This window comes from Rutidosis leptorrhynchoides, chromosome 7, assembly GCF_046630445.1.
Source record: "Rutidosis leptorrhynchoides isolate AG116_Rl617_1_P2 chromosome 7, CSIRO_AGI_Rlap_v1, whole genome shotgun sequence".
Taxonomy (NCBI): domain Eukaryota; kingdom Viridiplantae; phylum Streptophyta; class Magnoliopsida; order Asterales; family Asteraceae; genus Rutidosis; species Rutidosis leptorrhynchoides.
The window spans coordinates 135002468-135026925 of NC_092339.1; the positions used below are offsets into that span (position 1 = coordinate 135002468).

General features: G+C 33.3%; 2 protein-coding genes across 2 annotated transcripts; both read right to left on the minus strand.

Annotated features, from left to right (window-relative positions):
* Window positions 1-110: 110 nt before the first annotated feature.
* Window positions 111-7218, minus strand: LOC139859623 (uncharacterized). Its single transcript, XM_071848402.1, has 17 exons — window positions 6901-7218; window positions 5885-6252; window positions 5427-5538; window positions 5314-5355; window positions 4956-5018; window positions 4195-4244; window positions 4088-4115; window positions 3911-4000; window positions 3661-3771; window positions 2752-2812; window positions 2395-2508; window positions 2130-2239; window positions 1889-1955; window positions 1359-1409; window positions 1098-1138; window positions 587-710; window positions 111-229 (listed from the first exon to the last, which is right to left on the minus strand). Exons 1-17 carry the CDS (start codon window positions 7216-7218, stop codon window positions 111-113), a joined length of 1869 nt encoding a protein of 622 aa, XP_071704503.1.
* Window positions 7219-14530: 7312 nt separating this feature from the next.
* LOC139857431 (methionine aminopeptidase 2B-like) lies at window positions 14531-19838 on the minus strand. The gene is made up of 12 exons (XM_071846182.1): window positions 19689-19838; window positions 19438-19566; window positions 18888-18939; window positions 18689-18793; window positions 18476-18575; window positions 17956-18101; window positions 17718-17809; window positions 17530-17624; window positions 16930-17026; window positions 16107-16250; window positions 15786-16003; window positions 14531-14761 (listed from the first exon to the last, which is right to left on the minus strand). Exons 2-12 carry the CDS (start codon window positions 19562-19564, stop codon window positions 14651-14653), a joined length of 1287 nt encoding a protein of 428 aa, XP_071702283.1. The 5' UTR covers window positions 19565-19566; window positions 19689-19838; the 3' UTR covers window positions 14531-14650.
* Window positions 19839-24458: the final 4620 nt, after the last annotated feature.

Sequence of the window (24458 nt, forward strand, 5' to 3'; positions counted from 1 at the left end):
TCTTAATTACTACTGTAATAATTATAATTACATATGAAAATATCTTGAAACCGAAATGAAGCCTAATGAAAAAAAAAAAAAAAAAGAATGAGGGAAGGGTGTTAAGAATGTTAAAAATTAGTGTGCATTTTCCATTTGTGTTCTGAGTCAGGGTCAACCAGCTTGCGTGACGCTTGCCATAACTGAGCTTCAATCCCCAATTTTCTTAGCTCCATGAGACCGCGCTCAACTGCAAACAAGGAGATATCACTGGTGAAGATACTTAACATAAGAAATGACTTGAAATGATGCGTTAATGCTATCTTAATTCTTATCATGATTCTTACATGGACAAACGTGTAAAAAGTGTAATTATGTGGTGCATATGATAAACAAAAGATGGCGGGAAGCATACTCTCATGGTAGAGCGACAAAAAATAATAATATGAAATACAACTGACAGCTAGATACTTTTTCTCTATGAATTTATGTTGTTTCGATAGTCTAGATTTTTTAAAGGAAAACGTTGCATATACAGATTTGCTTTACCAACGAGGTCTACGTTTTTGATATAACATATGTATAAGAATAGGGAGAGAGATGGTACCGGCAACGGCATCATATGAAGTGGGTGGATGACCTTGGTTGATCCAAAACTCCAACCGCTCGTCTACAATATCTGGTTCCAAACCGTGAATTTTTACCCTTCTCCAAAAGTATATGAGCCAAGCCTGCAAAATAGAGCATCTGTTAATTTTTTGTACATCAACTTATTATTTAAACACTTTAGGGCCCTAGTTAAATGGTACAGTTTTGCAAGATAGGTTTCTGTTACAAATGTCATTTCTTAAATCAGTCCTTTTTATTTGCGTAATTTGTGAATTTAATAAATCAAAGTACAATAGCCATTTTACAAGAAATACGATGCAAACAAAACGAAATGAAACTCTAAATGAGAATCCAATACAAGAAGGCTTAAAAAACGAGCATCAAAATATTGTAAAATTTCCATTAAAGCGCAGTATATCGTAAAATTTCATTAAAGCGCAGTATGCAAGGAAAGAAACTAAAATCAAATTTATAGGTGTAAGAAGAAAGATTCTATGGGTTAAACTTGCCTGCTTAAACAGCACATCATCACACTCTTGTTTACTCAACTCTGAAGGAAAAAAATATTAGTATTAGAACAAATATAATGCCTAATATTTATACTTACCTTCTAATGAGCTCACAAGCTATAGATGAGAAATGAAACAAAAATATATTTTTAAGCAAATGTAAAATCTACATTGAAGCCAACATATATTCTCTCTGTAAAATGAGGATTAAATATACATAAATTAGTAGGAGGCTAAAATATATTATAAGTATAACCTTACCATATGGTTCCCATGTATGCTGGCCCTTAATTGGTAGCTTTGCTTCATCAACTATCATGCCAAAAACAAACATAAACATGAGCATCAATCATATAACTATATGCTAATACATTTATGAACTCTAAGAAACAGCAGTGTTAGATTCTATTTTATTTTGGAGGTCATATGAAACTACCGAGAAGTCATAATTTAAACCATACATCCTAATATTAGAACAAATCTTTAGTGAGTGTTTCCGATAGTAGTGCCAAAGATTAAAAAAAACAAGTAACGCTAGATTGGATATAAACAGGGGCGGAATATTGTAGAGACAGGTAGGGGCACCCGCCCCATATGGAATTCAAATAAAAAATCTTACACTAAAAAAATTACTAAAAATAAAGTTTTTATTAGTGTTTAACCCCCTGTCAATGAAAATTTTATTAGGTTTGAGCAACCGCCCCATCTGTAGTCGGGTTCAAGTTCTGCCACTGGACATAAAGATCATGAGAAAAGATCTTGAAACTCGAGCAATCACTTTTGAAACTAACCAAAGGTCCCAGCACACCTATTTGGCCATCGTTGCTGAGCCATCGCAAGTGCTAATGCATCCTCTACCTGTGTAAATGAAAAACTATATAAAGAACATACAAATCTATTAATAATAAAATTTTAAACTCCGACAATCTCTTCATTTCAACACCTTTTCATTAACAGTAAGTATAGTAAGACCTGATATATGTCTCATTAATATTTGATATGATATTCTTGAAACACAATATAAAGATTAACCTTAAGATGTGTTAATTCCCGGAGACCTCTTTCAACTAATAGCACACTTTCCACGCTTCCTTCCCCTCCATCCTTTGGAACGTTCTGTCTCTCCTCTTTATCGTTGTTTACTGTTCAGTTAAAAAAAAAGCTTTGCGAGTTACATACATAATAAGTGATGTTATATATACTATCTACAGCATGTTATTTTTCCTTGCATTATATATGTTGATGCCACTAGTATGAACTGATTTGCGTAAAAAAATAATAATACTAGATTACATACCCATCAAGTTTTCATGTTTTGCTTTCTTTCCAGCAGCAAGTACAACTTCAACGGGAAGAGGAGCAAATGATGACCAGTACTCAAATCTTGCACCCGCAATCTCTGCTTGAACACCTGTGACATAATGCAGGGAGGGGTGTCCGCCCCCCTAAAATTTGAGTACTATCATTTGATCTACCATTTTTCTCTGTAATTTACACTTTATTATTTGTTTTTCTCCATAAACTATAATATTTTTTATTTCGGCCCTCCGAAGAGAAAAGTTCAAGTTCCGCTACCGAAAACAGTGTGCTTATTAACCTTTTTATATATGATTTTCATACAATTATCAGATATCACCTAACAAAACTTAATTACCATGTTGAACACATAAACTCCAATAATGAGATAGCCAACATCTCTTAAGAACGACCTCTTCCTACGACACAAAGAAATAAATCATTAGCATTATGTAATAAATGAATGTGTTCTTTATTCAACAGAGTAGTTGTAACCATTTTACTTTGAACTTACCAACAACAACAAAATCACCATGCCTACAGAAATTACTTAACACAATTCCAAATGAATTTTTTGCATCAAACACACATATATCGAAAAAAATACAATGGTTAGTCTACAATAGATGAGAAAAATAGACCCATTTACTGATTAGCTGGTAGGCTTGGATATTGTTGTATCTCAAGTGGGTCAAACGGATCAATTAACCAAAACCGTATTTTTAAAGTATGAAACCTCATAAATCATACTTTTTTGAACATCGAAGTTAGGAGTCACTGACGGGGGACCACCACCCGATCATATCCGTTCCACGTGTTAAGGATGTTCCACCGAACAACTGCCATAGCACAGGCTTTGCGTGTAATCACCCTTAGGAAGCACCCCTGAACCAAATGCCATAAGACACACTAAAATAGAAATGCCGCCGATGGGATTTGAACTCAAGACGTTCTGCTCCCATGAATCCGGATAGACGGGGTACCGTTCAGGCAATGCCTACTTGGTCTCATAAATCATATTATCAGGAAAAAAAAATAGATTCCTGGGGATCTTAGCTTTTGTGATCACATATGAGACGATTATTGTTTACAGAAGATTAAGATTTGGCAAAAGGTGTTCCTAATCAACTCAACCCGACCCTTATCTTAACCTAAACCCAATCATCTCAACCCGCCCATTTTCACCTCTTATTTAGGATAAACTATCAATCAATACATATATAAAAAATCGAACTAGTTTTCTATTAGAACCATGGCTAATATATACCATCTCTTCTTGTGTGAGTACCATTCTTTGGGTCATTGTCTTGAGTGACCTAAATTCATACTCAGTCTCATGAAGTTGCTCCATCACAGAGGCCGCTTCCTCCCGAGCAGTCTTATCAAACAAGACAATATCAATAAGCTCGCGTCAATAAGTCAACTTCATACCAATCACAAATCATAAATATTTCACACTGTAACTATAGTTAAAAAAATAATAATTAATAAACGTACAAGATAGATATTTAGAATACCTCAGCTTCCATTCGTAAAGCCTCTATAACTCCCCCTCTAACCGCAGTATTATCTGCTGCAGTTTGTGCTGCTGCAGCTTTCAATGCAGCCTGCAAGAAATTATTAATCACATTCTAACTTTTAAATATATTTTTTTACTAAATATATATAAATATTAATTAAAGTGTTATACGAACCTCCCTTTGTTGAAGAGCTGCTTCCTTCCTGAGTTGCATGTAATAAAATGTGTTAGGAATTAGTTGGAGACGTAATAACGAGATTATTACTCGATGATTAATCTTGCCTGTTCAAAAGTTTGGCTTCTAAAGTAACACCTTCTCCAAGATTAGCGACCTATCCATAACATTTTACGTGTTTCCTGAGTTTTAAATGTTATTGAAACACACCAAAACGTAAACAAATACAAAGGTAGTAAAATTTCGACAAACATCAACATGCGCAGATTATGAATCAAAAGTCCGTATACACATATGGGAATAGCCAAAGGCTTTTCTACTCCCATAAAAGATGATGGAAGTTAGCGCTTTGGTACACGTAGAGGTCCTAATTTCGGCACATTAACTTAAAAATTGGGCCAATCTATGTTGTTTTTATCTCGAATGAGTCACAGCATGAAAATTAGCTAAAAATTCAATTTTTCAGAAAGGTCAAAACGGGTCAGAAGCCGCTCAGTATTGTTTAAAACTTATATTGTAAATCAGCTTCCTTAAGATTCTACATAATTGGGCTATAAGTTTTGTGTGGTTGGTCCAACTGACCGACCCGTTTGGACCAATATCAAAGGGTTTACCCCTTTGAAGTTTGAACAAAACCAACCTGCCTCCTTGCCCATTTGGCAGCTTTAACTGATATGCACATGATGCATGACCATTTTTAAATGATTGTCTAATAATCGTTATAAGTTATAGACGTTAAGTCATAATATCTTGAAAATGTGGCATAACTTAAAAAGAGTAATATTAGAATAATAAAAAACATGTATGTTATATACTTATTTTGGGATGACATAAAGTATTTTCTTTTAAAAGTGAGAGCAGATTATACCTGTTTTTCAAGTTGCCTAGCCCTTACTTGTGCTTCTTCACACCTTTCTTCTGCAATTCGAAGCTGTAACCAATATGCAATATCGGGATTGATTCACATAAAAAGTTCTAGTTTGTTGACCATTTAATAAACTATTTGACCCGTTTCTTTACAGCTAATTAAATTAATTAATTCACATATCATTGTATGAACTATGTAAGCCTTTATATGCAATTTGCTATCTTTTGACATGTATGACCCATTTGACCCGTTTCTTTACAGCTAATTGAATTGATTGCTCAATATCCTAATGAATCAGTCAGTGATACATACAATTTGTATTAAGCTGGAAATAATAATAAAAAGTTAGTGTCATTACCTTTTCAAGCAAACTTTCGTTTTCTTCCTGAAGCATGTCAATCTGAATATAAGATTTACATGTATCAATGGGGCCCACAGGTCAAGGTAGTCGAGAAGAGCGGAAAGGCATACCTCATCTTGCAAAGCACAAGTAGATGTAGAAGAAGAAACGGGAGCCGAAGCAGCAGCTGAACGCTGATTACTAGATTCTCTAAAATTGAGACCACTCAAATCCAGAGACAGCCTGCTCCAAAAAGGCGGCAATTCCAACCCAGTTACTCACGTGAGTAATTAAACAAGGTGGCAGTTTCGACCCAGTTACTCATGTAAGTAATTGAAAGAAGTGGCAATTTCAACCCAGTTACTCATGTGAACAATTAAAAAAGGTGGCAATTTTGACCCAGTTACTCATGTGAATAATGAAAAAACTGGCAATTTCGACCCAGTTACTAATGTGAATAATTAAAAAAGGTGGCAATTTCGACCCATTTACTCATGAATGTGTAAAAATAAGAGCTTTAGCTAATATACGAACATGTCAATCGGGTTACAAGTCGCCCAAAATCTATTTTAAATGAATTTTGGAATACCTTTTATTCTTTTGTGGATCGGGCTGGGTGTCTGATTGACTACTAAAAGAAGCTGGCCTTAATGACAAAGAAACACTTGAAGGTACCATAGTTACTGGTTTCATTAATGAACTCGGACGTCCAACTGAGACTGCCCGAGCCGAAGATGGTTGTTCCATGGGATGAACAAGTTGTGATGACCGACTAGCTCGGGCAGAAGTAGGTTGAGCACGTTCGACGCTACTATTTGATGAAGATGATGGAAGGCTATTGGATGTTTGAATTTGATCAGATAGAGTACGCGCAGATTGAGAATGGTTTATTGCAGGTTGAGATGCCCGTCTTATAGATGCTGCTCGTGGAGCTGATTGTTGTTCCGTACGAACTGTCTAATACAAATTTACAATAAAATAATAAAAACATTGTCAACTCAGGAGAATTAACATTAACATATCAGTTAAGAAATTTATATGCAATGCCAAAATATATGATCCTAGCAACACGCTTACACGCATTGTCCATGTAAACGAGCCGAGCTCGAGTTCGAACTCAACTCATTGATAATTCAAAAATATCGAGCTCGGCCCCATTTAAAATTCATAAATATCGAGCTAGGCCCCATTTGAAATTCATAAATATCAAGCTCGGCTTGTTTCGAACGTAATATATTATACTCGAGCTAAATAAGCTTGAGCTAAGCTCGAGTTCGGCTCATTTATATATAATAGTTATTATACTCGATGACATTACACAAGCTTGAGCTAAGCTCGAGTTCGGCTCATTTATATATAATAGTTATTTTTATATAATTATATTTATATAATATAATATATTACATATTACATTTTTATAAAAATAATAACACATGTATACATATTAAATGATTGTTTAGGCTCGTGAGCTTGTTCCTCAATATAAGAAGCTCGAGTCCGAACTCGTTTACTAAATGTTGATCTGGCTCGAGCTTGAATAGCTCACGAGTAGCTCGGCTCGTTTACGACCCTACTAGTGATATCATGTTATGCATGTAAGCATACCATAGGTGAGCGAGGCCGAATCTGAGATCTGGCGGAAGTGGTGGTGGTGGGAGGATTATAATCAGACAATAATAAATCGTCTTCATCTTCGCTATCATTAGTTTGTTGATGTGACATCATTCGAGCGAGTCTTTGTGCGGCCGCTTTGGTATTCTGTGATCTCTTTACAAACGAACCAGAACGTCGGTTGGTCGACATTGGAGACGCCACACCACGCGATGAGGATGTTGTCGGTGGCGACAAATGGCCGTCACTGCCACCACCACCGGAGGTGGTGGTTTTCTCCCTCACGAAAACCGGCTTCATTTTATGATCCATTTCTGCATGATCTTACGCTGAGATTCATATTAGATATGTAATATGCAACGTAATCGGATGATCATCGTACACACATTCAGACTGTTGTTTAAGAGATGAAAATTTGTATGATTCAGTCATGAAATAATGAAATATTGAAATTGAAATTAAATTGTTGCTTCATTGAAGGATTAGTTAATTAGTTGATGGAATTAACATATTAAAATTATAGAAGTAACTAATTAACTCACATGTGATTTATCACATATGAAGTTGAATCGATAGAAGGTTCGATCACGTTCTAAGATGAATATTATTTATTTTTTTGGGTAGTATAAATAAATGAAATTTATATGTCCAAATGTTATAAATTTAGTAGATTATAACTACCTTTAATGGTCTATATACTTATTATCAACTTATACTAATCTTATAAGAATGAATGAAAGAAGAATAGAGAGAAAGGAATGATATATTGAGAAAATGTGTGTATCATTTACATTCAATTCATGCATATATATAGTACTTAAACATTGGACTTTTGTGGTATATGATTGAAATTAGTAGCCACCATTTGTTGACTTTTAATATCATAACATGAAATTGGCAGCCACTATTTGACTTTCATAACACTTCCCCTTGGATGACAATTTTTGTTTCATTAAGATCAACTACAAGCAACTGCCTCGTTAAAAACCTTGCTAAAGAAAAACCCAGTGGGATAAAAACTTTAGTCAAGGGAAAAAGAGTGCAGTATAGAGTTGACTCCCCCTCAAGTAGACATCGTTGAGTCGTCACATCATTTGAACTTGCCTCATGCCAATATTGTGAACGTGTGTTCTGAAAATAGTAGTTGGAAGTGCTTCAGCATCGTTTTTGCTAGATTGAACGCAGATCATTTCAATCTGGTCGTCATTGATGAGATCTTGAGTGTATGAGAAGAATCTAGGAGGTATGTGTTTTGTTCGGTTACTTTTAATATACCCTTCTTTCATCTGTGCTATGCAAGCTGCATTATCTTCATAGATAGTTGTTGGGCTTTTATGGTATTCTAGTCCACAAGAATCAGTAATGAGTTGTGTCATTGATCTCAACCAAAAACATTCCCGAGTGGCTTTATGTAATGCAATCACTTTGGCATGATTTGATGATGTTGCAACAAGTGTTTGTTTTTGAGAACGCCATGATATTGCGGTACCTCCATTTAGGAATACATATCGAGTTTGAGATTTATCTTTATGAGGATTTGATGAATGACCTGCATATACATAATCAACCAAATCTTGTTTTGAAGCGTTAGAATAAAATAATTTTAAATCGGCAGTTCCTCAAGGGTATCAAAATATGTGTTTGATCCCATTCCACGGTCATTTGGTAGAAGTTGACCTGAATTTTGCCAACAAATTAACTGCAAGAGAAATGTCAGGTGTTGTACAATTTATAAGATACATAAGAACCTCAATTGCACTAAAATATGGAACTTCCGATCTGTTAAGATCTTCATGATCTTCGTAAGGATGAAATAGATCAGTGTCAATATTGAGTGATCTAACAACAATGGGTTTGTCTTTTCGGTATAAGTTGTTTGATGTATAAGTAAGTCATTAGTCATATGCTCAATATGTAAATCAACGTAATACTTGAAATTTTTTTTTTTTTTTTTTTTTTTTTTTTTTTTTTTTTTTTTTTTTTTAAATCTTTCTTTAGAAATTGAATGGCTTCGTAGATTTCTTTATTTAAGATAATTGATATAAACAGCTATGATCACATATCCGAACATTGTTTTTATAAAAACACACGTGCAAATAAGTTTATATGTATATCCTTTTCTTATCAAGTAGTAATTTAATCGGTTATACCACATACGTCCCGATTGTATAAACCCATATAAAAATCTTTGTGATTTAATGGAATACATTCCCTTGAGTTTTGCATTGGATGCTTATCATACCTTAAACCCTTCAGGTATATTTATGTATATCACTATCAAGTGATCCATACAGATAAGTAGTTACAACATCCATGAGATGCATTTAAGTAACTATCAGGTTGATTAAGTATCTAATAAGTAATTGTATTCATTACAGGAGGATAAGTTTTCCTCATAATTCATTTCCAGTCTTTGTGGAAAATCTTGAGTTACAAGTCTAGTTTTGCCTTGTAACTTCATTTGCACATTTTTTTTTTTTTTTTTTTTTTTTTTTTTTTTTTTGATAAAAATTCATTTGTATCACATACGTTTCACATCTTTAAAAGTGATAACGATTGATCCGAAAACTTTTATTTTATTGAACGATTCTAATTCAGATCGCATTGTTCCTTTCCATTGAGCTCAATCATGTCAATTTTGATATTCAATGACAGATTTTGGTTCCAGATCATCATCTTTATTCATGATGTCATTGTAACATTATATGAAAATATCTCATCAAGATTTTTCATTTCATTTCGGTTCCATAATATTGCATAATTTATTGCAATTTATGTATTTTCATTTATCAATATCCTCTGCAGAAGGAATATTGATTTGTGGTTCTTCTTGAACACTTTCTTTTACCTCATTATCAGCTGATTTTCCTTTTCTAGGATTTTTATCTTTGGAACCAATTGGTCTTCCACGTTTCAGATGTGGCAAAGACTCATGAGTGACATTATTGCCAGCTTTTGGAATTTCAATTCGAGCTGGAGCATTTCCTGCTATTATATATGATTTAGTCACTCTTTTGTATCTTTAAATGCATTCTTTTGTGCGAGTAGTTCTATATACTTTAATTGATGTTCACATCATGAAGCATCTTTTTCTTTATTTTTCATTTCTCCCCCTAATATAGAGAACAATGTTTCATTAAAGTGACAATCAGCAAAACGTGCTGTAAAAACATCACCCGTCATGGGTTTAACATATCTTATGATTGAAGATGTTTCATATCCAACATATATTCTCATCCTTCTTTGAGGACCCATTTTAGTGCGTTGTGGTGGTGCGATAGGAACATAAACCGCACAATCAAATGTTCTAAGGTGGGAAATATTTGGCTGATGGCCATAATCAAGTTGCAAGAGAGAATATGTATGACTTGCACTTGGTATAATGCGAATTAATGATGTAGCATGTAAAATTTACATGTCCCCATATAAATATTGAGAGTTTTGTACTCATTACCAATTGTCTAGTTATTAGCTGCAAGCATTTATCTATTGATTCAGCTAAACCAATTTGGTGTATGCACATGAGCAACTGGATGTTCAACAACAATCCCTGTAGACATATAATAATCATTAAATGCTTGAGATGTTAACTCACCAGCATTATCAAGTCTCATCCTTTTAATGGTGTAATCAGAATAATGTGTTCTCAATTTAATAATTTGTGCAAGAAACCTTGCAAATGCCATATTATGGCTTGATAACACACAAACATGAGACCATCCACTAGATGCGTCTATTAGAACCATGAAATATCAAAAATGGTCCACATGATGGATGAATTTATTCACATATCTCACCTTGAATTCTTTCAAGAAACATTTGTGATTTCTTTTTACAATATATTTTTCATTAATCACCATATATGTTTTTTCATTAATATATCCTTTTCACCATATGCGCTTTTAATCATGATCATAAACATAATTTTCATCATCGTTTACCGTCACCCAATTTCATATCCTATTGTTCACCTTATCATATCTTTTATCCTAATTCTTATTATGTATCATAAAAAAATTAAACGTCATATATGTGTCCATACAGTCGGCCATGAGTGCCACGTTGTTCCACTAGTATATTTTATAAAGTGTTGTAATATATTATATATTTAATCAAACCCAAAATTTCACAAGTCCATTTGCTTGTAAAATTCCAATTGAGTATACGATTTGTTCAAGTCCTATAAAGATTTGTTAATTGCAAGTGGGATAAAAATATCTTCATTTTTATTTTAACGGATCATCACTCATACTAATATTATTTGTAACAACACTGATTTCCTTTATTTAATTTTATTATATTAAATATTAATATACTCGAACACCTTTTAATAAGAAAACCACTACCCTAAATCATGGTTCATATAAAATCACGATCATATATCAATTCATTCATCATCACTTATTACTCCAATAGCTACTTAAACGGGCTTCTCGGCCCAATAACTCAATAGGGTACGGCCCAAAAATAATCCATTGATTATAAAGGAGTCCAAATTCGAGATAATACCCTTTAAACCAAAAAAAAATCGGCTACCAGTCCACAACAGACATAAACTTCCAAATAATGCAACATATGGCATTGTGACTTAGGTAGGGTCTTTAGATTCTTTGCTAAACAGCATAATGACAATACATCTTTTTAAAGTAATTGATTTCCTATACCTTTAATGAACATGTTGGTTTCTTTAATAATTGTTGGTCACAACAAAAGAAAATATCACGTGAAGTTAGACTGCCCGTTCCATTATAATGCTTAATTATTTAATGTTTTATTTCGGGTCATTATAACATATCCCACTAAAAATGATTTCGTCCCCGAAATAGTTTAAGGTGAGCGGGAACCTACTCGATTTCTTGGATACCAAAAAAAAAAATATTACACCTTTATTATATCATCATGTAATTAACGACTAGCACTTTCACTAATATCATCTTCATGTCATCTTTATGACAAGCCATTACCGACACCTTAATAATATTACTATCTTTAAAATCACAAGTGCTATCTTGAGCCCACAACAGGAAAAAGAAATCGCACCTCAATTGATCTAGTGTGTATTTATTAATCATAAACAGAACCAGGACCACGGATTTTAAAATAACGATCTTGGCATCGTCGAAAGGTTAAAGATATCATGAAAAGTTAGTGTGGATTCAACCAATCAAATGGAGCCACTGTTACTCCTAAATTGCATGGCTAGAGTTCAGTCTCAGAATTTTATATGATTAAACTTACGAATATTATAATATATTTTTATTAGTAATCCATATAATTTTGGGAAGTAATTAAGTAATAAAAAAAAATATTACAGATTGTGATAATACTATTTTAAAAGTAAAGAATATTGCTCCCCACGATTTTTTTTTTAATTAAAGTAGATCCATTATTTACTCAAAAAGGGAAAAGGGACCACAAAAACACCACTAAATAATTGCTATCTTGTTTCACTTAATAATTAAATGGGGTATTGGGATTTAAAGGTTGTCGGTTAAAAATATATATACATAAAGGCCACTCATTTCATTCGCATGCTTAGTTCACAAACATACCAAATTATTTGTCAATTAGATGATTGTGTTGAGCTATCTTTTGTCTCGGTTATAAGCCACCAACAGTCGAAAAATAAGTAGTCATAATGGGTGGTGGTATTTTAGCTTGAAGTTGGTTCAAAAGATGGCTGTTTGAAATGAATTAAAACATAATATTTTGCAGCGTTATTGGGCTTCGATGGGTGGCGGTTTTGTTTGTTGTTGAACATAAAGAAAATATGATACCCGAAGGTAGTGGTGACTGTGATCGTGAAAATGGTGATTTGTTTTTATGGTGTCGTGGAGATAATCAAATGAAGATAGTGAGTTGAGTTTCGATTATGAATCTTAAATATCTCTCTGCAATTGCTTGATTGTAAGTAATATATGTATATGTATTTTAATATCTCTTTTTTTTCTTTATCAATATTAAAGAGAGGATAGTTTTGAGGTACGAATTCCTTGTTAATTAATTAAGTCAAACTAATGTAAATTAAATATCGTCAACAATTTTTGGAATACCTGATGAGTATAACTCAGTGGTGGAAGAACCCAAGCTGATAAATTCTTGATCAGAAGACACATAAGAGGTTTCAAGATCATCCGACTTTTTCAGCGGCGAAGGACGGTGGCTGGCGGGAATCTTGAGAGGTGGAAGTGGTGGTTGGGCAACTGGAAGAATCACCTTAATTATATGTAGCTCTTCGTGCTGATAACGTGTTATAAATTTAGTAGATTATAACTACCTTTAATGGTCTATATACTTATTATCAACTTATACTAATCTTATAAGAATGAATGAAAGAAGAATAGAGAGAAAGGAATGATATATTGAGAAAATGTGTGTATCATTTACATTCAATTCATGCATATATATAGTACTTAAACATTGGACTTTTGTGGTATATGATTGAAATTAGTAGCCACCATTTGTTGACTTTTAATATCATAACATGAAATTGGCAGCCACTATTTGACTTTCATAACACCAAATACTTTCTTTACTTGTTGATACCGACTTAAACGAGAAAATATACTAATCTATTATCGTTCAAAATATACATTTCATATACTACTTTTTTTTTTTTTTTTAAAGGCCATATACTACTACTTATAAATGAGAAAATTTCAGCAACACATTTCGTGATGATAAAAACGATCGCCAAATAAGACGAATAGACCGCATACAATTAAATAATATTATTCATTCTCTTCTAACAATCTCGAAAAAAAAGAATCTATCAAACATGATGTGACCCCGAACTTCATATAAGTCTAGATGTAAAACTCACTCTTAGAAGCTAGTTTGGAGGAGTGGGAACTCGGTGACTTATAAACCACCACATACATTATACATTATATACATATTAATGTTAGCTTATGTGGAAGTTTACTCATTACACATTACAAATAACGTTGCAGCGTTACTAGTCCTTTACTTCCTATTCCAGGAATTATTATTTACAAATCGAGTTAAAAAGGATAGATAAAGGAGAAATGTAGGGTGGATTAAAATAACATATAAATAAATGATGAAATTCAACAAGTGCTGATAAAATGCTTAGAGTTATAAGATAAACAAATTTAAGTTGATTAGCGAGTAGTAAAAAATATGCATTTGGTAAAATGTTTTTTTAACACTTGAACAGGTAAACACAATTAGTAGTAAAAAAAAAAAACTCATTTTTAATCTTTTAAAACACCGAACATTTAGTTTCAACATGATGAATGGCTACCATGGAATAGTTTAATCCACTGAGAGAAGACATCTAGCAGCACAACTACGTTACACCATATAAGTTGGGTCAAACAAATACGTACATTTTATCAAGTTTATCATAGTTTTTAATTAACTAACCCAAAACAGCCCGCGGTGTTACTACGACGGCGTATATCCGGTTTTGTATCAATTTCATGTTCCTAACTCCGGTTATAGCCAAAACGAAATCAGTGCACGGTCAGAAACTTACTGGGCAAACCCCAAATGTACCCCAAATTCGAGCATAAATAAGGATTAGTAACAACAATACAAGCATATAATGACCAAAACATGAAGATTTAAACATCCCCACACTTAGAACAAGCTGACCCACACAACTGTTTATCCAATAAAGGTTAAAGGGTTGGAGACATTAAGCAAAATAAAAGAAGTTTATATTTCTGGCAGAGAGAAATTTGAAAGTGATACGTTACATTCCCATTATTATTAGTGACTAATAGTCACTGCCTCTCGATACAATCTCTTTGCATGTCGGACGGAGCAAGATGGTGTGCTCAAACTGAGACACATAGCTACCCTTCGTATCACACAACGGTGGGTAAGGCTGCAAAAATGGGAACTTGTTAGTGTCGTGAATTATACTTGTAGACACAATGGAAAGTTGGTTTTCGACAAGCCTTGGGAGTCCGAGCCAAGAAATTAAGAAATTCAAAGATTCACGTTATGTAGAGGTAGCAATTTCAAGTTAAATGGGACTATTTGAGTTGCATAATAATATAAAATCTGCAATGAAGAAAATAAAAAAGTGTGAAATCTAAACAGGTCAAACAAAGTCAAACGAGTCAATACTCATAAATAGCCCAAAGTTACTTTTTTACGTATACCATCGTCTAGAGAATACTCATGAATTGGTTGTAAATAACTTATATGCATTTATTAAGTCGGGGATAATTTAATTTGCAAGCGAACGAATCTAAATACCCGTTGAAGGAAGATCTTACGTACATTTGCAATGCAATCTCATCCCAAACTAGAATCAATCTACTATACTTTTAAGTCTAGATTCAAAAACAGTGAGTTTAACAAACGCTAAGCCAGCTTTTCTTAAAAAAAAAAAAAAAAAAAAAAAAAAAAAACAGATGTCAAGCGCAAGATCCTCTAAAAATTGGGCCTCAACACCACACTAAAATTTCTTAGTAGACGTAAATAACAAAGAAGTTAATAACTTGGGCCTTAACACCACATTAAAATTTCTCAATTAACGTAAATAACAAAAAACTTAATAATTGTTACATATCACAACTAGAAACTGGCACTCCAGAACTGAGATGTGTTTACACATATTAAATGTAACATAATGTCCCAAGTACTCAACTATAGTCAACCCAAAATAATCATCAACCCTTTAAGCAAGTATATGAGGTCTCAGGCTTCAACCACTAACCAACATAGTTAGAAAATTTTGTCATTTTAACCTAAACCAGCAATGCTAAGCCCCTAAAACCTTGCATGTATAGCAGTTAAACTTTTTTGATTATGAAGAATAGTTTGATTTATGAACAGTAGTCACATGATAGTTATAAAACTCCAAATTCAAGCAAAACGAAGTACAGTATGATTATACATACCTGAATAACTCCAGCATCACACAAATTCTTGAGCGCCATTAGATATTTGGTCTCCCCAAGTCGATCCAAATAACGTCTACAAAAGGCTAGTGTAGAGAAATTCTTATCAATTGTGGCAAGAAGCTGCTTTGCTCTTGGCAAACGCAATGGAACATGACCAATATCGAAGTCTTTCATGTAGTGGCTGCACTCTAGATCTTCTCTCACAAAACCCTTGCCTAAACACAACACATAATTTTATGCCAGTAATAAATCTTTATTTCCCACTGAAAAAAGGAAAAAAAAAAAAAAAAAAGGGTACAATGATTAATAATTAATTACCGGTAGATCCAAAAGTTTCAATTGCATAGAATTCTCCCTCTTCCATCTTTGTCTGCTCTCCTCCTTTCACAATTGGAACTGATTTCCCAGCATGAATTTGGTACGGTCCAATGCTGTGTCCATTCAAGTTCCGGATACTTTTCACTGTAAACATTGCAGCATTCAACTTATAAACTAATATTATCCTAACTGTTTGATACAGAAAATCTCCCAAAGTATTGCAGATAACTGTACGAATGTTGTAATGTTAGTAGTGGTATCTTCTATTCCAAATTTCCAATGCTCTTTAGAGTTTTGACCACTGAAAAATGCATTAAATTCACACAGTAATATAAAGGTGTAAATCTGACTTGGGTTATGTCAGCAAAAAAAAGTTTTGGTTAAACGAAACGATTGCACAAACGGATCGACTGAGTTTGAAAGTCACCCAAAGTGTATTGTCGGTGATATAACCTCCTAAATGTTTTTTTTTACAAGGGACTAGATTAACATTGTAATGCTTTCATATTAGTTATCACATATAAGACATTACTATTTATTGACATTCAAATTGTTTCAAGTCAATCAAATCTGACTGCACAATGAGATACTCATCACCCAACCAATCCCACACTCCTGCACTAAATCCTTTCAGAAGAGTTCGGACACTTCCCATTAGCCAGATCTCTAGAGATGTAATTTAAATGCAAGTATTGTTGGAATATATAATCTAAGAGATGTTGCATCTAGGCCAATCTTGATTGAAAAAAAAAGGCAAGTAATGAACTAACAGTGCAACATGCCATATGCCATACTATGGCCGATGTTGTAGTAGATATGATACCTTGGAACACCTTCCCATTAATTTCTACCTCATAAGATTCCATGACCTCTTGAATTGCAGCACCTACATCACATAGACGTACATCTATACCTGCTTCCTGCATACCACAAAATATAACTCTCAACCATAATTTCAGCATGTAGCATATGCGCACCAAATGGCTCAATTCAGAAGTCAATTAATGGTCATACAGTAACTTTATTAAATGGAGGTTAATGGTCATATAGTAAGCCATGTTTAATTTATTCCCTGGGTTACAAAAAATAAATTCAATATTTGGCTTGAATGTGGTTCGATGAGAGGGTTCAACTGATCGGCAGATGTCACATGCCAGTCCGAAAAGACATAGAAAATCAGGACCAATATCGTCATTGCAAGTATCTTCTAGGAGTTTTTAGACTTCTATATTAAAATAACCCCAATAAAAATGTTGAATTTATTCTGGAACAAGTATAAAAGACGAATTGTTGCATTTGATAATAAAAAATTACTGTAAATTATATATATTTTGCTGACTAAAGTAAATTACTTCTACTATAGCATGTTTCTTTTGCACGTTGCACATTATTTAACTATGACTCCTCAATCCACATTACTTACCTTAATACCAGTATTTGTGGCTTCACGTGAGGCCTCAAGTAATGGATCAAACATAGGATTGAATGCCACTGTGAATGCACAATCAACTATGTGACCTGAAATGTGTTAAATATGATATCATGTTAAAACTACATGAAATAAAGAAATGACTGATCCCTGCCAGGTGTGTCAAATAAGAATTATCTGACCATTAATATGAGTTCCAAAATCCAATTTCATCACATCATCATATTGAAGCACAGTTTTATCTCCAGAGTTGGGAGTCCAATGGGCTGCCACCCTGCATGGTAGAATACATTCTGAATCATGTTTTTCATAAGAAGTAGAACAAAAATATAAAAGAATAAAAAAAAAAAAAAAACAAGAGATAAATTAAAACATGAAGATATTAAGGTTGATCATCCTATTAATTACAAAATTAAATACCAGTTCAATGAGCATCCAGTAGGGAATGCAATGCCAGCTTGTAGACCATTCTCTGATATTAGTTTCCTAACATTATTCTCCAAGGTTTCACACAAGTCGACCATAAGCATCCCAGGCTTGATAATGCTCCTCATATATTTGCGAACCTGAAAGATATAGACAACACGATTTCGGGAAACAAACACTATCGAATCTTCAATGCCTTTAAAAGCAGCTGATAATAGCAGATCAAATGGGTCAGATAGTGTGTGAAATATGTAGGTTTGGTATGCGTTTAATCAGGTTGATCTGAAACACTACTAATCTAAACATTTTTCTATTTAATAAATATGCTGATTGACTTCCATCACTCATTTGAAATGTCTCCTTTTTGTCTATTTATTCTATTTTACTCGTATGACCCATTACAGATGCAACATAACCCAAATTGACCAAATCATAAGTAAATGAGTCAAAACTGCCACTTCTACTAGAGATCTGAATATTACTTCTGCTAAACATCATTGTAGCATAAAAATACCTGACGATGAACTTCTGCTGCTTGTCGTATTGACTCATACATGGGCTTTTCTAAGCGCTCTAAATCTCTCTTTTCCTCAGATGTGGTCCTCCGTAAGTTACTGAGTAAGCAAGGAAGTCAGAGAGATAAAACATGAAGGGTACTGCAATTCAAATAGACCATGCAAAATGGAAAACACAAAACATAGATTAGAACTACATATTAGGCACTTACTCATCCTTATATTGCTGTATTTCACCCTCCGGGAAGTTTCCTTGAGGAAAAAGGTCAGCAACTGGAATAGTAGGAGGATCCGTTTGCTCCTTTTCTTTTTTCTTCCTGGTATTAGAAAATACAACAGATAAGAATACTGAATCACTAAATGATTTATCAAGGTCTGCACAGATTTAAGGAAAATTATGCATGGTCTTACTTGCTTTTGTTCTTCTTCTTCTTCTTTTTTGCAGCTTCCTGACCACCAGTTTCTAAATTATGCAATTCAAAATATTAGATTCATCCCGAAGACATAAGATCATATCAAGAAGTATTATAAGGTAGGACTTGTCCATTTATCTAAATTATGACAGCATTCGATCACGATTACATACAGAAACCATTGAAGTATTGAGTTCAATACTTTATTGAAAGCATATTCAATTTACATACAAGAATATCATACCTTGCAGGTGGTTCAATATACATGTTTGAAACTAGTTTATGTACCTATAATCACTAGCAAAACTCAACTAAATCACATATGAACAACTATCATGCTACAAAGCATTATATACATTATAACTTATTCTGAAGATCAACTCATATCAATGTCAATATCAAGTGGATAAGTAATCATTATTCGACTATAATTAAATCATAGTTTATATTTATTTATTTATTTATTTATTTATTTATGTCATCATAATATCATAATAACAGATGAAAACAAGATATATACAAACTGATTGAATATGAACACGAATTACCTGAGGAATCAGCTAACGTCAAATCATCAGTTTTTTCATTCAATTCATCAACTGCAGCTGCTGGTACGTCACTAACAACAGTTCCGTTTGAGGTTCCTTCTCCACCATTCACATCTTCCTTCGCCATATCTATTTATAACAAATAAATATATTATTTATTTACTTTACATACAAAATTAGACAGAAGTAGCGATTACATATATATCAATCAAACAAACGCAAAATAGAAGGTCCACGGAGAATCAATTAACCGTGAAAATTAACGAGAAGATGAGGAAATAATCGGAGCTCCGGTGTAGTCTGTATTATATGTGTATGTATAACCGCCAAACAGAGTAAAAAATTGGCTGTGAATTAGGGTTTGAAATGAGTTTTTTAGAAATAGGTATTTTGTGTGAAGACGATAGTCAGTTTTGACGAAGCATTTTATTCCCACGAGTAAATAAAAGCACATTTGTCTATACGAGTCCTTCATTTTACAACAATTTTCACTTTTGTTTTATAATGTTTTTGTGTGAAAATTGGACAAAACAAGTTCAAGAGAAGGTATAACCTGAATATTATAAGTTAAATATCATAGTGAAAACCGTCATTTTTATGTCGGGGGATGATTCTCACACACACTTTTTTGATCCTCACACACCAATTTAAAGAAATGGAGTATTATTAGAAGAGTAAAAGGTTAAAATAGGTGTGTGAGTATCAAAAAGGGTGTGTTAGAATCATCCCCCTTTTATGTCTGAAAATAATATAATAATGTCAGCAGCACTGATAAGCATATATATCTCTAAGTTTGCAGACATAATAAAATACCAAGTGTTATTTGATCATATATTTTTAGGAAAATAAACACTTTGTAGTCAGTTTAGACTTCTTGTTTAGTTCAATTTTGCTATTTCTTTAATGTTTATGTTTGCTCTTTTTGTCATTATTTTCAATAGACTTTTTACGTTCCACCATATTGATAGCAGATGTATCAGCAACATCGTTGCTTTTTGGTTTGTCATCATGCACTCCGAGGGATTCATCAATACGCAAATAACTACCCAACTCAACAAGAGTTAATTCTTCCTTCTTATGTTTCAAAGAATGCTTAAATTATTTTCAAGAAGGGGAAGTTTATTAATGACACTAGAGACCTTAATAGACTCATCAATGTTCATTTTATATTGTGTGAATTGACCAAGTATGCGAATAAGCTCGTTGTATTGTTCCATGACCGGTCTAGAATCAACCATCTTGTAATTATTAAAATTAATCACTAGAAACTTTTTACTAGAAATCGGACATATATTTGGTCTCCAAAGAGTCCCATAATTCTTTAGCAGATAACATTTTGGCAAATATCAAAAAGAGCATCATCTTCGGGAATTGGTGTAATAAGTACATACACCACGCTTATGCTAGTGAGAAAAAATGCATTTTCTTTTGCCATCTCCTAAAATTCACTCCTTCAAACTTATCAAGTTTGGAGAAATTAGCAGTCATATGCTTCATTGTAACCGCCATTGATTATCACAAAATAATTACTTTCGATTGTTGGTTGGGATTCTTCGTGTAGGGTAAAATAATCAATGACCGAATATATCACTGAATCGTTGTATCACTTTCTGAAAGTAATTATATGACCCTTATTGTCGGGGTTACACGAATATCACTTTGGGATAAGACAGAAATTATATTCTAACATTTGGCAAAAAGCTAAAACCCGTTCGCTGGAGAGTATTAGCCTATTAGGTGTATTTCTTGTCTCTTCCTCGTGAGAATAGTTTCTCCTCTTATATAGGCACCTAAAGAGTTGTAATCACTTGCATTCATAAATTTGCTTGAAAACAAAGGGACCAATGAGAACGCGACATGTGGCGCGAAAATCACATGTGATTGGAAAAAAAAATTCGAAATTTTTATTTTCGAATTTTTTTTTTAAAATCATATGTGATTATGCATGTTAATCACATGTGATTGTAAACCCAATCACATGCGATTATGCATGGCAAATCCAATCACATGTGATTGTACAATTCAATCACATGTGATTGTGCAGGTAAATCACATGTGATTGTAAAAAAAAAATAAAAAATTTAGAAAAAAAAAAATTTAAAAATTTTTTTTTTTCGAAAAAAAATTTTTGAATTTTTTTCAATCACATGTGATTTTCGCGACACATGTCGCGCTCTCATTGGTCCCTTGAATCTCAACTTAATTTATGGACTCAAATGAATATTCCTCAGGCACCTAAAAGATAAAATTCATTACGAGACTTAATGGCCAAATAATCACTCCTAGTGATTATTCATAATTATTTGAAGCGGTTACAAGACAAGATATAAATGTCTTATTAAACCATAAAAAATGGTTACAAGATTAGTATTAAACTATTAATGACATTAATCTTCAAGAATATTAAAAGACTTATCATAATGACATTAACTAATAAGTTACATGACTAGATCATTATTACTTTAAACCACAATTCTTAATGACATTAAACCTTAAGACTGACTCATTATGACATTAACGACATATAAACACTATAAGTTACAAGGCTAAGTCTTAATTGTCATTAACCTATATTGAATAATCTTAAACAAAATAGGTTTTATCAGTTATGTAATTGTAACAAAAGTTAAGACATTTACGAAACTGCTTTTGAGTCCGGGATGTTTTTCACTAGATGAGTGTATACTCCGTACTTCATAACTCATTTTCAAATAAAACAACCAAGTCTACACTAAATTATTAACACTAGGTTGAGTTGATAATCAAGATTAAACTTGATAATTATCGAAGAAGATTTAAAATCTTGATAAGTAACTACAGTATTTAAAGTATAAACCTAGAAGGATTTCCATTATCCTGTTAGACTGCTTGTTCTTCTTGTTTAGACACAAATCATTTTAAATTACAGTATCTACAACACATAGAGATGAAATTAGCAATCTCTCAGACCAAATTTTAGCTTCTCAGGTGGCAGAAAGAACTCTTTCCCTGACAAGACTAGTAAAATTATATAAAGACACAAACAGTTGGTGCTCCTGGAATCGGGATAACTGTCATATCGGGGATACTAAGTTTGAATTTGACCTCCTAATCCTTACATTAACCGATTAATCCCAATTTATGTTGACTGATTAATCATTGGTACCCTGGCCGATTAATCCTCGTTGACGAGGGTTAACCGATTTTTTGGACCGGTTTTGATTAATCGCATTGAACCCCTCTCATAGATAGATTAATCGGTGATTAATCCTGACTTGTGCTGATAATTATTTGGGATAAATGATTTAGCACTAATTACAAGGAAGGGGATAAATGATAGGTCGACTCCGATCTTGTAGCCAAAATCCAAGCAACTATCAGGTTAGGGAATCAGTCAGCGTTTATTTGTTTCATTGGCTCGTTACAGAAGGCGTTAAAGATTTAAGAAGATCAAAGTGGTCATTACTTATCATCAAGTAGGTCAACAAATTAGAGAAGAAATAAACTGTAAGACAACAATCTACAGAGATGGTTAGATATGTGAAGCCAGTTTGTTTGATAGAATAAAAATTTATTGAAATCCAAAGGCCAAATATTGTAATTAACAGATAACACAAGTGACCATGGATATATATATATATATATATATATATATATATATATATATATATATATATATATATATATATATATATATATGAAAGATTCATCAAAAGTTAAAACAAGCATTCCAAAGTGAGTTAATATCCAACAACTTACAACTACTAGTATATACTTGCTGAATCAGAAAAACTATTTCATAATTATATAAGTCCTCAACTATCTATACACATAGTAACAACTTATATAACCTATGTCAATACAATTTTACAAATCAATAATCCCTCCTTCCGCAAATAGGGATGGTTGTGTCCTGCATTGTGGGCGTGAATCGTAACTGTTTTATGCGTGGTGTTTCGGGTGGTCTGTTACTTACAATTAACATAACGAATCTGTAAACTAAACACTTATCCAAATTACCTACACTATCTAAAATTTAAGATAAACACTAACTTATTATTAATGTGAACTTATAAGCAAACTATTAACCATGACTTTCTGCTGGCCTTTCGCTATTGTGTTCTTTACTTATTGTTGCTTATTCCTGCATTTTGATCAAATAAAGATCATGTTAAAAATGGTGTTTCTGTAACTGAATACATTATAAAGCTTATGAATTAAATAACTGAAACTACATATTGAAGTGCTTTGGCATAGGATTGAAGGTAAGATACAGTAAATATTAATCAGTGTTGTCGGATTAGTAGCAACTAACCTGATCCTGCATACTCATAATGTTGGGTGACAATGGCCTATGGTTTTTTCATTTGACTTTCAGAAGTCAAATATGTCTAACTGTCTAAGTGTCAAGAGTTTGTTTATGATAATACTGGCACTAATCAGTGCGCGCCTTCTACCAACGAAGCATTGCTTCAATGGTACCGCGGTTACACTTGTGTACTCGCAGGGCTAGAGGTCTCGGGTTCGAGCCTCGTCACCCGCTCTAGGAATTGAAATATATTCCTTGAAGGTGGCACAAAGGGAAGGTTTTACCGACCCGCTCCGGGACTAAGATCCGGCCCGCCTGCCCCTCGGGATGGTTAAAGGGTCGGATCCTCAGAGTGTGGTTCGGGTTTCCTGCCCGAAAGCGCGTGTGTGTGTGCAAATGATGACTAGGCTTCGGTCCGGACTGATGCAAGCTTGCCTTTCAAAAAAAAAAAAAAAAAATCAGTGCGCCTTCTATTGATAATAGTCTCAATAAACATATAATGACCCATATTGATCAACTTGGTAATTTCAACCCATTTCCAAATACAATCAGTGTGCTTTTAGCAACATAGTCACTTATCCATTCATTTTATATATTGTCCCACCTACATGTACATAAATCAACTGTTTGTTTTTTATTTTTTATTTTTTTGTGTTGTACGTATGTTTACCTTGAAGTCATCTGGATTTTGCTCCATCAGTCTTTGGATTGGGTAACAGATGGCAAAACGAAA